Here is a 16,441-nt window from a genome sequence, read left to right as displayed (position 1 = left end):
CAGATGGTACAATAGGTGGAAAGAATGAAAAAATGTTATTTTACATGTTCGACTTAGTTTTTTTATACAGAATCACCTCCTTTCCCATTATTACACCAATGTATTACATCTATTCCTACAGAGATAACCTGTATACTATTTTATTGAAGAAAAAAGAAAAACAAATTAAATATATATTTATACTGATATATATATATATATATATACTGATATAAAAATATTTAGGTACCCTACAACATCACTGGTTGGCTAGAAAAGAACAAGGACCCCCTAAACGATTCGGTCGTCGATCAATTCAAAAAATCAGGCAATAAATTGCTCGTTGAAATCTTTGCCGATCATCCAGGCCAATCTGGTGATGCTGGTGGTGGTGGCGGTGGTGGCAAAGGTGGACGTGGTAAGAAGGGCGGTGGTTTCTCCACTGTCTCTTCGTCTTACAGGGAACAGTTGAACAATTTGATGACCACTCTAAGAGCAACTCAACCTCACTTTGTCCGTTGTATCATCCCTAATGAAATGAAACAGCCAGGTGTCATCGACTCTTACCTAGTCATGCATCAGTTAACTTGTAACGGTGTACTTGAAGGCATTCGTATCTGTCGTAAAGGATTCCCTAACAGGATGGTCTATCCTGACTTCAAATTGCGGTAAGCATTGTTTGTTTAATCTTTGGAAAAACAATAAGATATAGAATTTTTCAAGAAGATTCTAAAAGATGTTAATGCTGAAATATTTTCTATTGGAATCTTCTTCAAAATGATTATTCGATACAAATTGAGCTCCTATTTATTCGGTACTATTTTAGCTCCTATGATGATCATAGTTCAGGTCCCAACAAGTTAAAACTTAGTATATATATATATGTATGTATGTATGTATGTATGTATGTATGTATGTATATATATATATATATGCATGTATGCATTAGTTTAGGACAAATGTTATCATGGCTGTGTTGAAACAATGATTCATTGACAAAGTAATACAAGTTTTATCTTGTGACCGTACAGTTACATGATCTTAGCGCCAGCTATTATGGCATCCCAAAAGGATCCAAAGGTGGCTGCTGCAAAATGTTTCGAAGAAATTGGTCTAGATCCAGAGAACTACAGGATCGGTCATACAAAGGCTAGTTGATAAAACCCTGAAAGATATCTTGATTTTCCAAAAGTAATAATTACAGATAAATATTTTTCCAAAGTATCCTAAATAAAGATTAATTAATCAGAGCGAATAAGATATAATTTCATTGGAAATTTGGAAAAATATTTTATTATTAAGCACGATGATATGTCTTTGAAAAAATCCATTGAAAGTCCATAGTGTAGTGAATTGAGGAACCTGTTTGAAAAGCACCCAAAAATGTAGATTTGAAATAGTGTGATCGTTGTTATTGAAACTAGTAAGAACCGTTTCAATAGAATAGATGTAGTCCCTGATGGTAATTATGAGAAAAAAAAGCCAATGAATCTGTGAAGCCCTTTGATCGATATACCCGTGTGTGACCCCTTGTAATCGTTATTGATTTTTATCAAAATATCACGATACGATGAGATAAGGACAGTTGGGCCAACGAAGAAAAGGAGGAGAAAAACTTAGGAATTGGCAGATATAAAAAAACGTGAAAGTTGTGTTGCCCTTGTATTAATTCTTCCATACACCTGTTTGTTCCCCGTTCAACCCTAAACCTTAGGTACAAGATCTTGGCACCTGCAGCTGTTGATAAATGCGGTGGAGATCCAAAGAAGGCTGCTGCAGCTATTTTGGAGGGGTCTGGTCTTGATCCTGATCAATACCGTCTTGGACATACCAAGGCACGTTATCCTTGTGCAAATGAGATGATCGTCTCGTTTGTATCCGAGAATTTTGATCAAATGAGATCTTGATCATTAAGAATCGATGTTGATGCATTAAGAATGATGAGGCAACAACGATTTCTCTTTAACCTTGGCATTAATACCGAGACGTTTCGAATGAAAGAATCCCCAGTGCGCTTTGCTATAAATAAATTAATTTTAAGTTATTTTCACAAACGGCATAAGTTTATCCCAGCTATGCCAAATAAATTAATTAAATATTTCATAAGTTATATGTACATAATGTACCTGCTACGGTGAACTTTGTTGATCGGTGTTTTCTCATACGAAACGATCGGACTCGGCAAGTGTTAAGGATTAAGTAATTAATGAACAAATAACAACCTGCCTCTCGTGATTGTCCTATGAATACGTAATAACAAAAGATAATGCAAATTTTCGAGAGAACGCTTCTTTTTTTTTTCTTTTTTTAAAGATTTCTAAATATATATATATATATACCTTTCGCATGATTATTCTTTTATTATTTGTAATTTAAAAAATGTTCTTTCGAAAATGATGCGATCGTTGACCAATTCATTGATTCTAATAACTCGAAATTAAAGGAGAAAAGAAAACAAGAAGAAAAAAAAATTTATCTTTACAAACAGCAAAGAGACGCTGTGAGATAAATTAGTCTAACCTTTTTTGTGATAATTTTTGTTTGTTCTGACTATCGAAACCGCAATAAATGCAATTATACAACAACGACGCAACAACACAGATACAAAATTCTGTGCGCCAATGCCATCAAAGAACCTTGCGAACCGCTAAAGGCAACTCAGCTGATCCTCGACGCTATCAATTTGGAGCCTGACCAATATCGTATGGGTCTTACCAAGGTACTTGGATACCTTTGGGTCGCAAGAGAAATGCCCTAACAGAACATCAGAACAATAATTGTGCTTTTCTAATCATACAAATCTTATTCTACTAATCACACACACACACACATATATGTATCCTCTATTTCTAGCGAAACGTGTTACTACATTACTGCTTCAGTCTGTTTTGTCGTGTGATATTATAAACAAGAATTTTTGTATCCTGACTTTAATATCGATTTTATCGCTGTTTAATACTTAATTGTTTATTTGCATCAATGTGAAAATCTTTAAGTATACAACACGAGTGTCGATTTTATTTTCGAGTATTGCACGATTAGTTTGATTTACATACGGAAACGAAAGAAAAGTTTGTTGATTATTTCACCAAGGACATCTTAATCAATGATATATATATTACAATTAACAATATAATAATGAAATGAAAAATTATTACGATATTTATAGTGAAATAATCAACATTCTCCGATAATTATGGACAATCGATTTCATCTGATTTATAAATCTTGGACAATAATAGGTATTCTTCCGTGCTGGAGTCTTGGGTCAGATGGAAGAACTTCGTGATGAACGTCTAGGCAAAATCGTATCATGGATGCAAGCCTTCATTCGAGGTTACCTCGCGCGTAAAGATTACAAGAAACTACAAGATCAACGTTTGGCCCTTGTCGTTGTCCAAAGAAATTTGAGAAAGTATCTTCAACTTCGTACCTGGCCATGGTGGAAATTATGGCAAAAGATCAAACCTCTTCTCAATGCTACCCGCATCGAGGACGAATTGGCTGTAAGTTTTATACAGAATCTTCTTATTTATTTTTTACTCGAAGCATTTAATCATTTAAAGATAAATTCCAAATTACTTGAGTGCACTCGTATCGGATGATCTCATTCCAATAACTTTGACTATAAAAATGATAAATTATTTGATTTATCATTCGTGTTTATCCTATTTCATCTTCAAAGAAACCGATGGTGATACCAAATGTCGATCAATTTTTGGAACACGGTATAATAATCTTGCTTAGAAAAATATACTCCGAGAGAAGCTTGAGCTTTCTTTCTTTTTTTCTTTCTTTCTTTTTTTTTCTTTTTCTCTTTCTTCTTTCCGAGAGTAAGAGTCTCGCTCGCTCCTCGTTTCTTCATTTCCAGAGATTCGCTGGCAAGTTTATTTACACGTTTAGCAGACCTTCTTCTTCTCCTCCGTATATATTCAATTTATACCAATGGCAAATTTTGCAAAGATAGATATGAAAAGTATTCTACGGGAATACACATACATAACAGAACTTTATTTTGCGCGTTAGAAAAAAGATGTTCAACATTTTCTTTACGAGAAGCTCTCCGGGCATATATTCTTAGATTAGAGTGTTTGCTAAAAAGGCACTCTCTGCCTATTCTCATTTCATATTACGTGATCCAAAAATAGAGAAGGACATTTGGTGCATGAATCAGAATCTTACTACGATCCTTTCTCATCTATAAATGTCAGATTGCAAAGGCATTGTCCGAAGACGAATATTTATTATCATTGTCGTCATCATCATTATTATAGAATATATATATACGTGTGTGTATATATATATATATATATATATATATATATATGTATATATGTATATATGTATAAAAATGAATAGAAAAATTGTAATCGTCCAACAATAACTGATTATCCAAATTATTTAGTATAATTGTATAAGAAATCAATCTGGGCTGGCAATAATATTTTAAAAAGTAAAAGATAAAAAATATAAGATAGTAAATATCGATGAGAAAGTTGATCCACAATTGACCTGCTGGAATCTAAAAGGAGACGAGAACTCGATTCTGGAAGACATTGCTGTAGCCCTTCCGGGGAACGCCGTCGTTTCTAATTTTGTCGATTTCGTTCTCTCTCGTTCGCTCGCTCGCTCTCTTTTCTACCCTATCCCTACTACCATCATTGGAGGAGATCCGTTCTAAATATTTTTATACGAAGATACACCACTGGAGTGGTGGTGGGGATGGTTCTCGTTCTCTTCCTTGAGAAGCGAAGCCAAATGGATACGAGGGGGATTTTGGGTAGAAAAGTTGAGCATCGGGTAAACGAGAATCCAGTTGGATACGCGAACTCGTTCCGACCTTTTCGAAATTGAAGATTCTTTTAATATTAGCTAGAACGAAAACGAATATAATTCGATCAGAAAAGATATTTCTTTTCTTTACGATATTTCCGAATAATTGTTTTTTTCCTTTTCCTTCGGGTTTTCTTTTCTTTTCTTTTTTCTTCTCTCTCTTTTTTTTTTTTCTTTTTTTACTTTATTTTACCTTTCTCCCATATCTGTGTGTGTGATATAAAGTAATATTATTATTTAAAAAAAATGGGCGATACTGTGCTTATGGAGAACACTAAAACTTTAATAAATGGCGAACGACTAGACGGTGAATTACAATTGCAGGCACTCGAGGAGAAAGCAAAGAAAGCACAAGAAGCCTTTGAAAAGGAAGAAAAACTTCGTAAGGAACTTGAGGAACAAAACGCGAAACTTACCACAGAAAAGAATGCCTTGCAACGGCAATTGGATGGTGAAAAGGGTTCACTTTCGGAATACATGGAGAAGTCCTTGAAACTTGCTGCGCAAAAAGCTGATATGGAATCTCAGCTTCAAGTAAGTTTCTTTTCTTTTCTCTTTTTTTCTCTTCTTTTTTTCAATATTATCTATTTTACATTAATTAATAATTTTTCGTACGAATTATTTCTACAATTATTATAATAACTTTTATCAGGATAATATTCGTAATCAAAACAAAATCTTTGAGAACTTTGCGATTAAAATTTTTAAATCGAGAAAATTTTGAAATAGCAAGTTAAATAAAAATCTAACAGAAGATATAACATTTGGAATTAGAAAAATCTTACCGATAAGGTTGTTGTAGGAATTAATCAGTAGAATAGCTAACCCATTAGTCAGACGACAGATCCTCAAGGTTTTTTTGAAAAAGTAATTTAAAGAAAAATCTAGCCAAAGATCAAATATCTGGACCGATAAGATGAACCGTAGGGATTATTGATCGGTAGAAGAGGTAAGCCGTCGATTAGCAAGACGTCATTTTGAAAATTTTTGGAAAATTAATTTAAATATAAACCTAGAAAAAGCAGGAAAAGATAAAATTTCGACAGAAGCGAGAAAGCCAAAGAAACGTCTCTTCTGACGATTATGAGTTTAGATCAGTAGGTGGTGGTAATAAGTAGAGGAGTTATGCCATTAGTCAGACGCATCCTCCGCATTTTTGGAACTTTCAGTAGACGGCCATTTTTCTTTTAGTCCAAGTCATCCGATTACATCGACTCTTATTCGGTCATTTATATATGCGTATTCTAAAATTATTCTCACGGGTTATAATCGGACACGTGCACGTACGTCGACGTTGTAAGTAATGGAGAAAAAAGGAAAAGTGAGAGATGTAGGCGGAAAAAGAGACACAGAAAAAGAAATGGGGGAGATGGAAATAAGATCGGTTCGACTTACTCGAGAGAAAAAAAAAAAGGAAACGAAAAAAAAAGAAGAAAAAAATCGCTGTAATAACTTTTTAGAAAAACAGATGTTTTCCTTACCTCTGGAACGGTTCAGTTAAAACGCAAAAGAAGAAATTTTATGACCGAGCTTCTTCGTACAACCCATTCCAGCATTCCACAACTCGATCTATTTTTATCAAAGATTTTTTTTCCTCAACTCTTTGGATTCTTCATACTTTCTTCTTTAAGCTTTTTCCCCTCAAAATTTTAATTTTATCATTATGATTCAATCCAAGTGAAAAACTTATCTTGATTATTATTAATCATCTCGACGAAACCGAGTGAAATTAATTATCCCGGTTGATAATTAATCGATTCTCAAAGTAGTATGTAAAATGTGGATTTTCTCAATAGAGAGTTCATTTAGAGAATATGTAAGAGACTCCATTTACGGGCAGGAAGAAGGAAAATGGAAGAAAGAGGGAGAAATGAGAGAAACGTAGGACGGAGAAGGAGGGAGAAACGTCTCTCTCTCTCTCTCTCTCTCTCTCTCTCTCTCTCTCTCTCTGAGAGAGTATTTCACCCTCCCGACTTCCTCCTGCTCCAAATTTAGATCCAACGATCCCAGATTCCAGGTTATTAAAAGAGGGCGTGGCACCTACGTGCTGGAGGAGACGAGAAAACGAAGGAGGATAACAGGTGTAGGGTATTTATACTTTGGATTAGGTGTGTAGTGTATGCGTCATTTAGCAACTCATCTTCATCATCGTTATCCTCGTCATCGTTGCTCCTTCATATCATCCTCTTCTTCGGCTTCTTCTTCTTCTTTCTCACACCACTTTCAAAGTTTTTTCCACTCAAAACTGCACTTGGCATCCTCTTCTATCCCAACTTCGTAGTAAGTTGCACGATGATGGATGTCGAGAGATGGTAGATCATGCCAAAATAATCCCCTTCTCTTTTTCATCATTTTCTGTCTCTGTCGATTAATTCAAACGTTACCTAACGTTAGGTAACTCATCATGCCATGACACGTCACGACGTATGCGCTGGCTGATGAATCCAATGAAATAATTAGCACTCTTAGAGGCCATCATGTCGTAACTTTGAATAACTGAGGATATTACTAGGAAATTTTAGAAAGAAGTATGACATTTAACGATGAATATAGGTGAATTATTAACGACTATGTCTGTGCGATTGAAAGATCGTTATCATTTTCTAATTGGATTTATATCTATTATATTTTCTTAGGATCTTAACGACAGGTTCAAGGAAGAAGAAGATGCTAGGAACAATCTATTCCAGAATAAAAAGAAACTCGAGCAAGAAGTAGCTGGTTTGAAGAAAGATATCGAGGATTTAGAATTGAATCTTCAAAAATCTGAACAAGACAAGGCTACGAAGGATCATCAAATTCGTAACTTGAACGACGAGATTGCTCATCAAGATGAATTGATTAATAAATTGAATAAGGAGAAGAAGAACCAGGGTGAGATTAATCAGAAGACGGGCGAGGAACTTCAAGCTGCCGAGGACAAAGTCAATCACCTTAACAAAGTTAAGATCAAACTCGAGCATACTCTTGACGAGCTTGAGGATTCCTTGGAACGTGAAAAGAAATCTCGGTGAGAGATATTTCACTTTGAAATTGTTTTTACTTTTCTTTCTTTCTCTCTCTCTCTCTCTCTCTCTCTCCCCTTCTCTCTCTAAAATCAAGGGAACGAATCTTAGTTAATTATTTAATTATGTATTAGCGCCGACGTTGAGAAAGCAAAGAGGAAGGTGGAAGGTGACTTGAAATTGACCCAAGAAGCTGTAGCCGATTTGGAAAGGAACAAGAAGGAATTGGAACAAACTATTCAACGCAAAGACAAGGAACTCTCGTCGCTTACTGCCAAATTGGAAGATGAACAATCGTTAGTAGGCAAACTTCAGAAACAGATTAAGGAACTCCAAGCGAGAATCGAAGAACTCGAGGAAGAGGTAGGAATCCTAAAAGTTTATATCATGAAAATCATATTTTCTGGAAAATAATCCTATCGATTATAAAATCTTGTTACTTTAAAGATCGAAGCAGAACGCGGAGCTCGTGGCAAAGCTGAGAAACAACGTAGCGATCTTGCACGAGAATTGGAAGAACTTGGTGAGCGTCTCGAGGAAGCTGGTGGTGCTACCTCTGCTCAAATAGAATTGAACAAGAAGAGAGAGGCTGAACTTAGCAAGTTAAGGAGAGATCTCGAGGAAGCTAACATTCAACATGAAGCTTCTCTTGCTAGCTTGCGCAAGAAACATAATGATGCCGTTGCTGAAATGGGAGAACAAATTGATACGCTTAACAAGTTGAAGGCTAGGTAAGAATAATGATGTTAAAATTTAATTGAAAAAAAAAAAAAAAAAGAGAGATACATACTTGCTAGGCTCTGGTATATTAATAGACGTTTAGAAACTTTTCAACATTTTTTTCCTTTAAAATAAACAAATTATTGTTAGCAAAAGAGTAATTTGAAGTTTTTGATAGGGCCGAAAAGGGCCGTCATGACATCCACGGCGAGCTGAATAATTCTCGCGCCGCGACGGATCAAGTTTCTAGGGAGAAGGTATATTTGAACAAAAAAAAAAGAAAAAAAAAAAAAAAAGAAAAAAAAAAGTAATGTCTTGCGAATGCTGTCCACGAAGTTTTTCCTTTTTTGTTTCTCGTATTTTTTTTCAGAATTCCAAAGTGAAATAGGGAATGTTACATGTATTATTTCCCTTGAATCATCTTCGCTGCACGATGAACAAACATATTTACCCTTAATGATATGAAAGAGAGAATTTTGTTGTGAACTGTTTCTTATATTTTCTTTCTCGTTTATAATATTATTAACTTAATCCTCCTCTTTTTCCAATGTTTTCCATAATCAAACAGGACCGAAAAAGAAAAGGTTCAATACTTCAGCGAGTTGAACGACCTTCGTGCTACGGTTGACCACCTCAGCAATGAAAAGGTAAGGACCCTTATATCCCAAATAATATTTCCTGGCGCATAAATGCGCACTAACGCAACTAACAGCTTTGCCAAGCAGCTTACTACAAGGATAATGGAATATGAAAGAAGGAATACCTTAGGATTGATGCCATTTGAGAATTTTCCCAATTCGAGTGAGTTTCATTTAATAAGGGAACTTATGCATTTCTCGCTTGTTTCTGCGTTACATTGCTTGCTTCTTGCTTATGAGTCATTGTTAAAATTGAAAAAAAAAAAACAGCGTTTAATGAAACTAATATGAATGTCGAAATTTTCTAACAGGCCGCCCAAGAAAAAATTGTAAAACAATTGCAACATCAATTGAACGAAACCCAAGGCAAGTTGGAAGAAGTTAATCGTACGTTGAACGACTTCGATGCAGCGAAGAAGAAGTTGTCGATCGAGAACAGTGACTTGTTGCGCCAATTGGAGGAAGCCGAATCCCAGGTTAGCCAATTGTCGAAGATCAAGATCTCGTTGACGACACAATTGGAAGATACGAAGAGACTTGCCGACGAGGAATCAAGGGAACGTGCTACGCTTCTTGGTAAATTCCGTAATTTGGAACACGACTTGGACAATATTCGCGAGCAAGTTGAGGAAGAAGCCGAAGGCAAAGCAGATCTCCAAAGACAATTGAGCAAGGCTAACGCCGAGGCTCAACTGTGGCGTACGAAATACGAATCCGAAGGAGTAGCCAGGGCTGAGGAACTCGAAGAGGCGAAACGAAAGCTTCAAGCTCGACTTGCTGAAGCCGAGGAAACGATCGAATCCCTCAACCAAAAGGTCATTGCTCTGGAAAAGACGAAACAGAGGCTTTCGACCGAAGTCGAGGATCTTCAAATCGAGGTCGATCGTGCCACTGCTATTGCCAATGCCGCTGAAAAGAAACAGAAGGCATTCGACAAGATCATTGGCGAATGGAAGCTCAAAGTTGACGATCTTGCCGCTGAACTGGATGCCAGTCAAAAGGAATGCCGTAATTACAGTACCGAGCTCTTCAGGCTCAGAGGTAAGTTTTTCTTTCAAGAGAATTTCATAAAATATATTTAACACCCGCGTCGTTTGTATCCTAATCAGGTGCCTATGAGGAAAGTCAAGAACAATTGGAAGCTGTGCGTCGTGAGAACAAGAATCTCGCCGACGAGGTGAAAGATCTTTTGGATCAAATAGGCGAAGGTGGACGTAACATTCATGAGATCGAGAAGGCTAGAAAGCGTTTGGAGGCGGAGAAGGATGAACTCCAGGCAGCATTGGAGGAAGCAGAAGCAGCTTTGGAACAAGAAGAAAACAAGGTACTCAGAAGCCAGCTGGAATTGAGCCAAGTCAGACAAGAGATCGATCGTCGTATCCAAGAGAAGGAGGAAGAATTTGAGAACACAAGGAAGAATCATCAACGAGCTCTTGACTCGATGCAAGCTTCTCTCGAAGCAGAAGCCAAGGTACGTAAATGGAAACTCTAAATGAAAGCTTTAGAAAAAGGAAAGGATCGTTAACAACAATTCCTGATCGAAATGTTCAATTTAGGGCAAAGCCGAGGCACTTCGTATGAAAAAGAAATTGGAAGCTGATATTAACGAATTAGAAATAGCTTTGGATCACGCAAACAAAGCTAATGCCGAAGCTCAAAAGAATATTAAGAGATATCAGCAACAATTGAAGGATGTACAGACCGCTCTGGAAGAGGAACAACGAGCACGCGACGAAGCAAGAGAACTTCTTGGTATATCTGAGCGTCGTGCTAATGCACTTCAAAATGAACTTGAAGAAAGCCGTACGCTTTTGGAACAAGCCGATCGTGGTCGTAGACAGGCCGAACAAGAATTAGCAGATTGTCACGAACAATTGAACGACCTCAGTGCTCAGAATGCTTCCATCTCTGCTGCTAAGAGGAAACTCGAAGCCGAATTGCAGACTCTCCATGTAAGTTAAAAACATACTTCTGCGCTATCTAATTTATATAAAATATCGATTATACATATATATTTGATTTTCAATCCTAACATTGTCTCTTCTATCTCAGTCTGATCTCGACGAGCTTCTAAACGAAGCCAAGAACTCCGAAGAGAAAGCTAAGAAGGCAATGGTCGATGCTGCACGATTGGCTGACGAACTCCGAGCTGAACAAGATCATGCTCAAACGCAAGAGAAACTTCGCAAGGCTCTTGAGACACAGATCAAAGAACTCCAAGTTCGTCTTGATGAAGCCGAGGCGAATGCTTTGAAGGGAGGCAAGAAAGCAATACAGAAGTTGGAACAACGCGTACGTGAATTGGAGAATGAGCTTGACGGTGAACAAAGGAGACACGCTGATGCTCAGAAGAACCTTCGCAAGTCAGAACGACGCATTAAGGAACTTAGCTTCCAGGTATGATCCTATCTGCCTGTTGTATCTCAATAATAATCGATCAAATTAGCGATAGATCATTAGATCTACCTTTTGGCTTGTTTAATTATAAATTATTTTAAACTGATTATTTTTCAACAATATTTACGTGATTTTTCTTATATTCTAGGCTGATGAGGATCGTAAGAATCACGAACGCATGCAAGACCTAGTCGACAAACTTCAGCAGAAGATCAAGACATACAAGAGACAGATCGAGGAGGCAGAAGAGATCGCTGCATTGAATCTTGCCAAGTTCCGTAAGGCTCAGCAAGAGCTTGAGGAGGCCGAAGAGAGAGCCGACTTGGCTGAACAAGCTATTACCAAATTCCGCACTAAAGGTCGTGGGGGAAGTGCCGCACGTGGATTGAGCCCAGCGGTAAGGAAATTTTTCTCCTCTTTAATTTTTTCATCGTCTTAAAACACATTTCCATTTCTATAGCTTTAGATAAGAAAAAGAAAAAAAAACTTTCCATAGTTTCTCTGACTCTTTCTCTCGGTTAGGTGTCCCATTTTTCTTAAATCATCTGATAGAAAATATATCTTTCATTCTGTGTCCCTGTATAGCCGCAACAGAAGGCCCGCAAGGCGGCGCCCTCCGCGATGGAGTAAAAACACTGCGTTGCTGGTCCATGTAAGTCAGTTGAAGAAAAGAAATCATAAAAGGAGAAAAAAAAATAAACGTCTCTCTTTTGATTTGCTTTCAAAACGAGTATCTACTCCAACGAACAAGAAAGAAACTACTACCCTTAATTTCTCGTTGTCCTTATATCATCCTATGTCTCAAAAGTTTTCGTCAAATAGCTTATTTCTTCGTTATTAACTTCGTTATTAATTCATCCCTGGACTCATCCAATTTTCAAAGACATGATGATTATAATAATCTGTTATAAGTGTCTCTCTCTCCCCCCCTCTCTCTTTAAAAGGTATAGATTAAAAGATATTTTTTTTTATTTATCAGACAGTGCAAGAAAATTAAATTATATCCAAGTTTTCAATGTGTCCGTGTTCATAGTCTTAGTAACACACAATAATAATAATAATAATAATAATAATAATAATAATAATTGTTAAATAATACATAGTCGTTATAATGATGTATTATAAGAGGGAGATAGGACATCCCTTGTGACAAGATTTGAATTCGTTGAATTTTTTGTTGTTTTGAGTGCTCTGCCATAGTCAATTAATTAATTAATTAGAAAATCATAGTTATATTCGAAAGGAGAACACAAAACTGCACAGAGCTACGTGCCATATGTATACTTCTCTTTCGAAATAGTGCAAAAAGAAAAAAGACTTACGATAAAAGTCATGAATTTTTCAATTGATATTTAATTTTGACATTTAATTTTACACAATCTCCATTTTTATCTGTATTATCTTTCTTTTTTGATTTTTTACAGCCACACCGACCTGCGTTCAAGCCCCAGTTCGATGGTTCCGCATTCCCGCCACGCTTCGACCTACAGCCCGATGGTGATTTGTAAAGATCGATGAAGAATTAATTAACCCAATAAAAACAACAACAACAACAACATCGTCCATGGATTTTTATCGCAAAACGAAAGAAAGAGAAACAAATGGATCAAGTTCGTGAGAACATTTATTTATCACGGGGCATCGTCGTCTCACTGTTTTAAAATAATAATTAATAATAATAATAATAATAATAATAGATTTCTAATGAGTCTATTATTGTTATTAATATGTCGTTTAATTATGATATCTATATTTCGAGATAATTGATAAGTATCCATAACTTTTTCATTCGAATAAATTCAATCAATGATAAAACCTATTCTAAATGGCAAAGTGATCAAAAAAAAAAAAGAAAAAAAATAGAAAAAAAAAGAAAAAAAAAGAAAATAGAAAAAAAAAGAAAAATGATTGGAAAAATGATTTGATGAAAAAGGCTCGAAAAAAGTAATAATAATAAATGATCTAAGAGAAAGATCCACTCGAGCTAAAGGTCGAGGGAGGGAGAGAGAGAGAGAGAGTGAGTGAAAGAACGCGTGAAAGAGTGGGAGAGAAAGAGAGAGAGAGAGAGAGAGAGAGAGAGAGAGAGAGAGAGAAAAGGAGCTACGAGCAGAGACAATGAGAGGCGAGAGCCAACGAGAGATATATTTGTTATATTTACATACATATATACATACATACGTACAACAACATACATATATACACATGCATATGTTAACATACATATCTCTTCATGCATACGGAAGTAAAACCGGCCACAAGCAAACAGAAAATCAAAAATGACAGGTTTATGAAAGAAAATAATAAAGAGAAAAGATATATAAAGAAACGATATACAAAAAAAAAAAAATATATATATATATATACACGCGAACATGATGGAAAGAAACTATGCGATAAATTTATACAATCGATAAATTTAAACGCAATCGATCGATGCTTATGATAAATCAAGTTAAATATCTCATTGCACCGATCATCCGGACGATTATCCTATCCTATAAACTTAATTGTAATTTATAAAGAGAGACCGAAGTATGTATTTATTAAAGTAAATAAGCAATAAATAAAGTTAAGAAAATATCGTCATGCGAATTAATTTGCTTCTTGAATAGCATATTCTCTTATATGCCTTGCTCGATTGTGAAGGATTTTTTTATTTAAAGATTTAATTATTTGTTATAGAAAATTTATTACACAATTATAGAAATATCTTCGATAATAAAAATACCGACGAAACTTGTTCAAATCGTTGATAAGTTGCCGACAGTACTTATTGTAATCTACAATATCGACTAATACTTAATAATTATTTTGGAAAACAATTAAATTTATACCTATTATCATTTAATCAACTAAGACATTATCTATGATTCTTTTTACACTCTACACGAGCCAATTGTTGGAATTGTCCTTTCGTAAGTTCCCATTGTGTCAATTTTTCGGTACTTACACCAAATTCTTTACAAGTTTGTACAAAAGCTGGCATAGCCAAAGGTAGATACGAATGATCGACTGTCGGTAACAAATGATGTAGTCCATGAGAGCCAAAATTAGTTAACACTAAGATTGGATCATCGTCGATAATTTCGCGTTCTCTAACAGCATCCAATTCGAGTAGGCCCCAATCCAAGTTTTCTCTTAAATTAATACTCGGTTTTTGAATAAGTTAAATCACAGAATGATTAAAAAACAATAATAATAATAATAATAATACTAATAATAATAATGAAAAAAAAAACAAACCTATAAATATCTCCATCGTGAAATATATTTGGATGATGATGAGCAGCATTAATTCCGATATAACTAAATATAAAACTACTTATCAAAATGATTATTAGCCATGTTTTAAAAGCAACGAATATATTAGGTGCAACAAACGACATAGCAATTGGAAGAATGAAAGGTACTATGTCTCTAACTTCCACAGTTCCATATTCCCATATCACTGAATAATACCTAAGAAAAAAAAAATGATATTATACGAGTTATTTGATAATATAGAATTCTAATTACCTTTTGACTCCTTGTTGAAAGAACGTTAATGTATAAATAATAGGACTAGAAATTTGGGCAATAAAACTCATGAAAATATTCTTATCTTTATCTGGTAACCATTTTAGAAACGGTTCAGCGACATAGATTTCGTAATCCCAAATAGTATTTGGATAGAGATGGTGACTCATAGAATGTGTAATTCGCCAATCTTTGGATGACATTAAACTAAGATCAAAGTAATACATACGAAAGTTATCTCTCATGTGAAAATAATTATGGCCAATGACTGTAGTCCATGCCAAGAAAATGCCTAAAAATGATACGTATAAATATGTATATAAAGATTTCATATTCATATATATATATATATATATATATATATATATATATATATATATATATATATATATATATATTTCTTTACCAGCAATAATCATTGCAATAAATGACGGGGTATGAGGATAGACAGCAGCTAAACAGAAGAAAATTGTTACAGCTAAGAAAGAATCAGCAATGCAATTAGACATTTTCGAAGGTCGATGAAAATCCACGCCCTTGAGAGCCTCTAAAGCACGTTTCTTGAAAGTACGATAGAAACCATTAGGTTCAAAAGTCAATGGTATTGATCTCGGCGTGGTTGCATCACGGACATAAAATTTTGGTAAAATTTTTTCAGCTTTTTCTGTTATATGATGTGCCTGAAAATAAAGAAATATAATTTTGTCAAATAAGTTAAGACAAAGCGTGTATAAATTGATGAACTCACCTCAAAAGCTTCAGTGATGTCAGTGCCTTTGGTAAGAGTAATCCATTCAGCACCACCAGGATGAGATTTAGCAAAAGTTCGTAAATCGTATAAACCATTATTGATTCTCCAAAGTCCTTCGGCACCATCTTGCTGAATTCTTCCTTTTAAAAATCCATATGGTGTCTTTATAGTATCATTTCTAGCTAATGGATAAGCTAGACCAGGTATAGAACTTATAATCTTCTGCTTGTTGGACATTTTTCTTTTAATTTCCTTTATTGTTCCAATGACTATTGCAAGACCGAGTTCGTATCATCAAACTAATAACGATAAGTAGTTAAACAAAATTAAAATTATTAATTCTAATAGATTATGTAAGAGAGAAAAGTTATTTAATATATTTTATTTTAGTTTACATACTTTATGATAAAAATGTTAATCTATAATTGAAACAATATTTGGCCACTTAATTTTAACTTGAAACTTTCATTAATAATACGCAATGACCAGTAGAATCGAACTGCCTTCAAAAAATAATATAAAACAACATAAATAGACTCTAAACAGTAATGTACTGATGATAAAAATGGAGGAACGTTATGGTAACTCTGAATATGTAAATA

General features: G+C 35.0%; 2 protein-coding genes across 30 annotated transcripts in view; one reads left to right on the top strand and one right to left on the bottom strand.

The window, feature by feature from the left end:
• LOC124429845 (myosin heavy chain, muscle) overlaps positions 1-14,150 on the top strand; it is a 30,070-nt gene extending 15,920 nt beyond the window's left edge. For 14 of the 29 annotated variants that reach the window (XM_046975580.1, XM_046975567.1, XM_046975569.1 and 11 more), the window contains exons 12-25: positions 226-647; positions 1,694-1,814; positions 3,222-3,485; positions 5,137-5,346; positions 7,449-7,822; positions 7,952-8,180; positions 8,265-8,548; positions 9,106-9,184; positions 9,487-10,216; positions 10,285-10,646; positions 10,732-11,127; positions 11,228-11,572; positions 11,721-11,969; positions 12,997-14,150. In XM_046975580.1, coding sequence (XP_046831536.1) covers positions 226-647; positions 1,694-1,814; positions 3,222-3,485; positions 5,137-5,346; positions 7,449-7,822; positions 7,952-8,180; positions 8,265-8,548; positions 9,106-9,184; positions 9,487-10,216; positions 10,285-10,646; positions 10,732-11,127; positions 11,228-11,572; positions 11,721-11,969; positions 12,997-13,080 — 4,149 coding nt within the window. In that variant the 3' untranslated portion in view covers positions 13,081-14,150. Of the gene's footprint in view, positions 1-225; positions 648-1,010; positions 1,129-1,693; positions 1,815-3,221; positions 3,486-5,136; positions 5,347-7,448; positions 7,823-7,951; positions 8,181-8,264; positions 8,549-8,715; positions 8,795-9,105; positions 9,185-9,486; positions 10,217-10,284; positions 10,647-10,731; positions 11,128-11,227; positions 11,573-11,720; positions 11,970-12,157; positions 12,225-12,996 lie in introns of all 29 variants that reach the window. The other 15 variants (XM_046975595.1, XM_046975589.1, XM_046975591.1 and 12 more) reach the window with 4 other exon arrangements.
• A 91-nt stretch (positions 14,151-14,241) lies between these two features.
• LOC124429849 (cytochrome b5-related protein) lies at positions 14,242-16,438 on the bottom strand. The gene is made up of 6 exons (XM_046975602.1): positions 16,239-16,438; positions 15,837-16,138; positions 15,495-15,768; positions 15,089-15,380; positions 14,816-15,031; positions 14,242-14,709 (listed from the first exon to the last, which is right to left on the bottom strand). Exons 2-6 carry the CDS (start codon positions 16,074-16,076, stop codon positions 14,433-14,435), a joined length of 1,299 nt encoding a protein of 432 aa, XP_046831558.1. The 5' UTR covers positions 16,077-16,138; positions 16,239-16,438; the 3' UTR covers positions 14,242-14,432.
• Between the last annotated feature and the right edge of the window lie 3 nt (positions 16,439-16,441).

Source organism: Vespa crabro, chromosome 16, assembly GCF_910589235.1.
Source record: "Vespa crabro chromosome 16, iyVesCrab1.2, whole genome shotgun sequence".
Taxonomy (NCBI): Eukaryota; Metazoa; Arthropoda; class Insecta; order Hymenoptera; family Vespidae; genus Vespa; species Vespa crabro.
The sequence above is the reverse complement of the archived record's forward strand: the minus strand, read 5'-3'. Positions and strand labels throughout refer to the sequence as shown.